General features: G+C 47.1%; 1 protein-coding gene across 1 annotated transcript; it reads right to left on the bottom strand.

The window, feature by feature from the left end:
- Positions 1 to 2,997: 2,997 nt before the first annotated feature.
- Positions 2,998 to 4,183, bottom strand: LOC142813981 (uncharacterized). The gene is made up of 2 exons (XM_075891947.1): positions 3,873 to 4,183; positions 2,998 to 3,382 (listed from the first exon to the last, which is right to left on the bottom strand). The coding sequence occupies exons 1-2, from the start codon at positions 4,056 to 4,058 to the stop codon at positions 3,041 to 3,043; spliced, it is 528 nt and encodes a 175-aa protein (XP_075748062.1). The 5' UTR covers positions 4,059 to 4,183; the 3' UTR covers positions 2,998 to 3,040.
- Positions 4,184 to 7,551: the final 3,368 nt, after the last annotated feature.

Below are 7,551 nucleotides of genomic sequence, written 5' to 3'. Positions count from 1 at the left end.
CGGGTGCTGAGTAGAACACGCAGAAAGTGACGGCACTGGCAAAAATGCCCGCACGGTGGCACGGCATTTCGAACTAAACGTCGATTCAGGCGGCCGCAGTAACCCAAAATCCTTTGCGTGAGCAACATTTTTGCCATCCACCTATTGCTCAACTTGTTCTTCTGGAGACCTCTTCCGGCCAACCACAACAAGCATCACCTTATGGTCGGTGAAATGGCAACTGCAGTACTTCACTTCTTTAATGGTGTTGTGAGAATGAAAAGCTAAATCTATGCAAGTGTTGTGGTTTGTTGAAATGACATTTCCTTGAAGGGGCATAAAGGGTCTCAGAATGGCAGCACATTATTTAGCATTTTTTGTTTGCGCGATCAAGGACTTTGGAAAGGCTTGATAAGTTTCTCTTAGATGGACAAAGTTGTCTATTTTTAGAGCTGTTTGAAAGTTCCTGTGTGTTTTTAGCGGCTATGGTTGCTATCCCGGCCTTTTTCGACGTAGTTTGATGGCCTACCAAGTGCGCTTACAAATCGTCGAATGGGTTGGTTTTCGTCGTGACACCTGTCGAACAAAATGCGCTAAGGAGACTCCTTCCACTAAATGGCATTTATGTGGTGTTCTCCCGAAGCAGCACCATTCTAAAAAGAACGCTAAGAAAAGAACTTCCAATCACAGCCCATGGTATTAGGTTTCTTCCGTTCAAAAAGAGTCTGACTGATAGTACTCCTTACGACTTGTTTATGTTGTTGGGACTTTATTTATTATGGAAAAGTCGCATGATCGATAGACACGCCAAGCCACCACGGTCGACGAGATCTGTCTTCCGAGAAGCAGCTTCTCAAGTGCGCAGTGTTGTCGAGACTTTTGACCCCGTTCCGGAGTGGCTTCCCGTTTTTGACGCTTGTGTGTGTTTGCCTGACTTCTGATGAAGTACGTTCTGTGTACTTTACTGGTGATAATTTCATTCATTAAAGAAAAAAAAGTAACCTCGTGGATTTGTGGTAGGATACCTGCTTGCCACGCGTGTGGCTGGGGTTCAATCCTCCATGGGATCGAACATTTTTATGTTTATTTTATTTGCTTTTTTTTCTCAATTTTTTTGCTCACGGACAATTTTTCGCTCACAACTAATAATGCACCGACGCTGACGGCAGAATTTCTGCGATACAACCACTATAACGCAGTCACGTTAAAATTTTAGAAAACACGGGAGCGCGTGGAAAAGCACCCCACCATACCTATCGGCTGTTGCGAAGCTCGAAAGCACGCACAGCACATGAGAGTCCTTGTTTACCTTGCTGTCTACACGTTCACTTGCTACAAGTGGGGGTGCACCAGTACGCCAGAAAAGCATAAGGTGTCACATCTGCAGTCATGGCCGAAGGACTCATTATTGAAACAAAGACGAAAATACGTAATGCAATCTGTCCGCCTCGCAATGCGCCTCATTTGCAGACGAACCACGTCGAAGAAAACACGCTGTGCGTAAGTTTTTTTCACAGATCCACTTATGTGATAGGACTACTCGGCCGCTTGCTTTCTCGAACCCCATATGGACCCTTTAGTTGTTTAGAAGCAGAGTTGTGTTTAGAGAAATTTATTCTCACGAACAGTGAACTCAATTGCAATCCGGAACGGCTTTCGGTAGCGTTGCCTAAAAGCATTGGCGGGGAACGAATGCTTCAGCCAGATTCCTGCTTCTTTCCAACACTCTTCTTGCCTTTTTCTGGACAAATTCAAATACAATTTCTTTTAAGCTACACATAATATTATAGGAGATAGTCATCAATTTCAAGCGCCTTTCTTTTACCAGAGAGCGGAAAAAGTGTTTTCTTCACTGTGGCACTACTAAAGAAAATTTCCCGCTTCTGCGTTAGAGAGTGATAAAATAACCGGATGTTTTTTTGGGGGGGAAGCAACACGTGCTGCTGATATTGTTATGTTGACACCAACCCGAAAAGGCGCTCAAGTTTCTTGCAGTGCTCGGGGCAAGCATCATTCACCCATCAATATGCGCTATCACAAAATAAATTCGGCGTCAACCGGTTTGTTGCGCAAAGCAACAAGAAAACCTTGCAAGCTGCAACGCATCCTCGACCGTGGTGCAGGACAAAGCCTTTATCAAGTAGAAAAGATTTCTACTTGATCTTGTCCTGCATCAATCGGTGCTTCCACGGGGACTACAGAAGTAGCCCATTGCGATTTCTCTGGTGTTACGGCGTTCCACCACTTAAAGCGAATGAACGAGTAACCGGGAAGGTAAAAAGGGAAGGCGCATGTGCAATCGTTCCCAAGCGGCCGTCGGAAGAAACTGGGCACGAGTTTTGCACGTGCTACCGCCGTCCCTAAATAATTGACATCGGCTGTACATTTTTATTGGGTACCCTATGGTAGAGCTTAAACCTTAATATTAAATCCTCATACCTACGCGTTGTGTACAGTGGCCAATTCTCATGCCTAGAACGAGGCGGCTTTGTGGTCGGAATTTCCCGAGCTACAGCTATAGAGTCGGGAATACGCGTCACATGAGAGCGCGCAGTGCCAACGACACGTCCCCATAACTTTTGTCCTTGTTTGTCACTGCAGTGGCCAAAACCACTTTGGCTGTCGGAAGCGCTGTCAATGGTTTAGCGCAGGAAAAAAAAGGCGAAAAAAAGGCGAAGGGAATTCTGTTCGGTATCATGCGAGACTCCAAGCTGAGAACAGATTCACCGTATTAATTGCACCGATCTGGCTGGAAGCACTTTTCTATATTCTGCTGTATATTTTACGGTGCTTCTGAAGGCCAAATGAATCAAGGCAGTCTAACAAGATACCGGACCAAAAATAACTGGGCCCTGACCTCTCAAGGAGGGGGGCAGCATAGATATAACGAAATACCAGAAGTTTATATCCAGCGATACATTGAGCCAGCCACAGCCTTTGAACGCGATCAGTGAGAATGTTCAGTTTAAAAATTTGCGTATACAATTAACACTTTATTTAGTGTAGATATCGAAAACGTCAACGATTCCTCAGTTATATTATCGAAACACTGGCAGGCAATCTACATTTGCGTCCTTGCTCCACGGTTGTGGGGCTTGATAAGCCCAATAAAGGTCTGCGTCGAACAAATCACACAAGGTCTGTCTGTGAAGACTCTGCCTGTTGCCGGATCCGGTGGATTCGCGTCGTCGCCCGAATCGGACTGCTTGGTTGTCTCAACACTCCGCACCCATGTGAACCGCTCCGTCATTCCGGTCAAGTGGTGGGGGAAATGCACGTGGATGACTTCAAGGGCGCACGAGTGAGAGGCCACCCATTCGATGAAGTCACGCACGGTTACTTCGTCGTGCGCAGTGGATGTCTCCAGACTTAGGAAACGCAAATCCTGAAGCATCGGTAGGTCCTTGAGAGAATAGTAAAACAAGAAAGAAACACGGGTCAAAATGGCAGTTCTTAGCCTAGTCAAGATCTATTAGAGAAGCTGCTTTGTCCATAAAAGATAGTGTCCATATCAAAATGCATGAACGTTCCTCGGTATAATCGTGAATGGAACTCTGCCTTAACTATATAGAAAAGCACTCACACAAAAATGCATAAACATTCTACGGCTAAAAGGCGTGAAGGTCGATTGCAAGATTACGCTGTTTATCTGGAGGGCGAGTTGCTCGCACTGAAAGTTACAGAGTGTTAACCTATTTCCGCGCATGTTATCACGCACTGATAAATAAAGTCCTTTTTTTCATTCCATTTCGTCACCCACTGATCAGTGCTAATAGAGTACTTGTGACCTATAGATGAGTGTATTGTTCCCCCTTTTACTTGGACTTTCGGGGCCCCATCAGGCGCTCCCCAAGCCAAAATTTAAAAACCATAGTTGAAATGTAATTGCATACCTGATACATCTCATGGTTGTAGCGTATGTGAGGAAAGCTGACCACGAGACAGCGCAGCAACGTATTTTGCCGCAACTTCTGGAACAATGTCGTCAATCGTACCATTGCATCATCGCACTTGTCTGACATGCGAAGCTCGGATATTCGGGACGTGCTCAAAAAATCGAGCGAAGCAAAACCTGTCATGTTGTAGAAGGTGAGGCGACCTCGGGTGAGATGACTTCCGGACGCGGCACTCAGCGCAAGAGGCTGCCAACACCGGGAACACCTTCGATAATCCGAGTATACCCGAATGTCCAGGTCGTCCAGCTCGTTACAAGTGGTCGCTAGCCGTCTCAGCGCACCCGGGTACCAGATGCCGCAAGGTGTGACAGAGAGTGCTGTCAGCGTCGTCAGTCTGGCGTCGCTCAAGACGCGCGTGAAGTCCACCATGTCGGCAAAGTGGAAGGAACTCAGGTTTAGTTCCTTGAGGTGTCCGATACCGCCCGAGCTACCTGCGAAATGCCTCAAGAAGCTCAGAAGCCCGCTTTCGATCTCGGCGTTAGCGCGCGCAACTTCCTCGGCAGCATCTCCCGACCTGACGAGTGCGAGAGTGAGGCCACGTACATCGCGCCAGTCGTTCTGTGTCCCCGCTTCGCGTATTTGTGATGCCGTGGGTATCCCCTCGTCGTTGTTAATCACGATGATAACAGGCTCGGTAGGATGCAGCGGTTCGGTTCGAATGGCAAGATCTCTCACGCGAACACAGTTTCTGGTGGGAGGACTTCGGCGAAGCAGCAGGTTACCGCAAACCATGGCCCATCTCCTCAAGTCCGGATCTTCCAACGGCCTATCTGCGACAGGTTCTTCCTGAGCCTCGGTGGGCGTTTCGGATGTCATCCTGAGGCGCTGCAGTGTGGGAGCTTGGAGCCATAAACTTTCAACATCGCGCACAGCTAGGCTCAGTAACTCTCGCAGATTGTGAACGTGCAGTTCAGCCAAGCTCGGCAGCTTTTCCAACATTGCGCCAAGCACTCGAATTCTGAGCATGCCGGAAACTTCGACGTACAACTGGCGAAGGCTCCCCGAGATAGTTTCGGTGGCTGGAATTGCGCTCAGCATCGACAACGCCTCCTCTATGTTCACGCATTCGTCGAGCGTCAACTCGAGGTGGCTCAAGTGTGGCAACTTCGGCAGCACGTTGATAATGAGGCTCTTCAACCTTATCCCGCTCGAGACGCAGTAAAGCTTACGAAGCTCAGTGCAGCGTATTATGCACCTGCAAAGGTCGTCTGGATCCGCAACCACGCCGTTGGTGAGCTCCAGTTCATGAACATTTTCAGGGCATCCCGCAGCGTTCAACCGCTGTTCCAACACCGCTACTTCCTCGAATGGGTTTAACCTTAAGTGCATGATGTCGGCCGTCGGCGACGAGACATAGAGGAGGGACGAAAACGGTGCGAAAGCGTGAACTCCCGAGGCGCTGTGCTCTTGGGCGGGAATCTTCGTGAATGACGTAAGATGCGCTAACAGCTCTACTTTTTAAATGTTCCCTCTCTCTCTCTCTCTCTCCTGCATCCTTCTTTCAAGCCGCATTCGAAACAGTTTGTTATTTTGCTACCATGTGTTTGAATACTCGTGTAATGTTGACGCGTTCTGACAGTCTCATATTCAGCCGATAACACGTTTACTTGATAAGAAAGGGAATAAAAGAGCGCGGTAGGTAATGACGTTATTATAACTTGTAACTACTGTCGTAAAAAACGCGAGCTGAAGCACCACACTCATGTTTGTGAAATTATTGTTTGTAGGCTAAATTTTTATGGGTGGCGTACTTTGCGATGTATGGTCATGTTAAACAACAACCGGTGATCTACAATTTCTTTAGTGCTTCACTACCGCAGGCCTCACAATCAAATCTTGGCTTTGGCACGTAAACGCCTACAAGCTGTTGATATAATCAACGGTTACATGTAAGGTACTGATTTCAATGTAACGCACTTATTGCTATAGACACAGTTCATCTTGTCCGTTTGTTCGTATGCATTAAAAAGTAAATTTCGTCACGTAAGTCATTAGGCCTCTTCGTTAAAGAGCAGACTTCCGCAAATTAAAACAAAACTACCGCTTCACTTGGCGAAAGCATAAGGCAAAAAAAATCTCTACATTTCACTTCATGTATTTCTCTTTCGTAAGTGTTTGCAGGGCAAGCGCACAAAGTAGACGCCCATTGCCAAGTATTGACCCGAATGCGTGCAGTTTTGTCCAGTTCTCAGGGAGCTAAAGCTGCCAAAAGCGTACGCTAGAATAAAGCAAGCGATATAGCACGCTTGTGTGCATTGAGGTTTATCCTGCAAACATCACGGCGTAGCGTATCAGAGGCCTAGCAGCCCGTTTAGGAACTGCGTAAATCCAAATTTTCTTTTGTTGTCTTCCTCTTATTCACTGATATGATAGACTCCCTTTTTTCATTTGGAGCTTTTTATGCACTGTGACCAAGCGTATACTTCGTTGGCTTATACTTCCACATACACTAACCAGATTTAGAGAAAATAAGTGCTAAATATGGTGATTTGATTGCTTGATATGTGGGGTTTAACGTCCCAAAACCACCTTTTGATTATGAGAGACGTCGTAGTGGAGGGCTCCGGAAGTTTCGACCACCATGGGTTCTTTAACGTGCACCCAAATCTGAGCACATGGGCCTGCAACACTTCCGCCTCCATCGGAAATGCAGCCGCCGCATCCGGGATTCGAACCCGCGACCTGCGGGTAAGCCGCCGAGTACCTTAGCCACTAGACCACTGCGGTGGGGCTACTAAATATGGTGCTTGTACAGATTAGTTCTAATGGGTTGTATGGTCCACAACATATGAGCGTCGCATCATTATTAAAACAGATACAGTTGCACCCAAATGCGTCTTCAGGCAGGAGTGATCGCAGCTTCAGGAACATGAACAGCAAAGAGAGTGAGTGGTGCTAAACTGATACTTCCCTCGAGACAGAATACTGGGTCATGGCGCTATGACCTAATGACTCAAATCCTTCTCTTGCTTGTCAGTCACACCATAACTTTCAAACTGTGTCAAATGAAATCCGACCAGTGAAAATCTCATTGATCAGTAGTGGTATGGTGCACACCCCGCGGTCATCACCGTTGACTGTCGCACGCATTCGGTTGGGCAGCACTTCACGTGTGCACATATAGTTGGTGGTGATTGGATGGCCGACATGTGCTAAACAACTGCCAAAGTTTGCCACTGTTCAGCTGTTATTTGACTCTAGTAGTACACGCCGCTCTGCAGTCGTTCATCACCTCAGTTCCCGCACGTTCCGTCAAAAGAAGGCTACAGCCACCAAGTTAAATGATTCGTCTTACCTCAGGAATAACTAGAAGTGAAAAATTCGCAGAGGCTATGCTCGGCTACGCCAGCATAGGCGAAGCGGGAACTGTGGACTAACGGACCACCGAACCACAGATGGATCAACCACAAATAGACAGATGGACTGCACGGTAAGACCAACAACGGATAAATAGACAGACGAACGAACCATGGTTGGAACGACAACCACGGATGTATGGACGGACAAATAGAGAAACTGCGGTTGAATGGACTATAATAGATGGTTGAACGGACGAACGAATGAATGATGGACAGATGTAACGACCAGTAGGAAAGCCATCTGACGCGAGGCAAGC

The sequence above is a fragment of the Rhipicephalus microplus genome, chromosome 4 (genome assembly GCF_043290135.1).
Source record: "Rhipicephalus microplus isolate Deutch F79 chromosome 4, USDA_Rmic, whole genome shotgun sequence".
NCBI lineage: Eukaryota > Metazoa > Arthropoda > Arachnida > Ixodida > Ixodidae > Rhipicephalus > Rhipicephalus microplus.
This window is presented reverse-complemented; position numbering and strand designations above follow the sequence as displayed.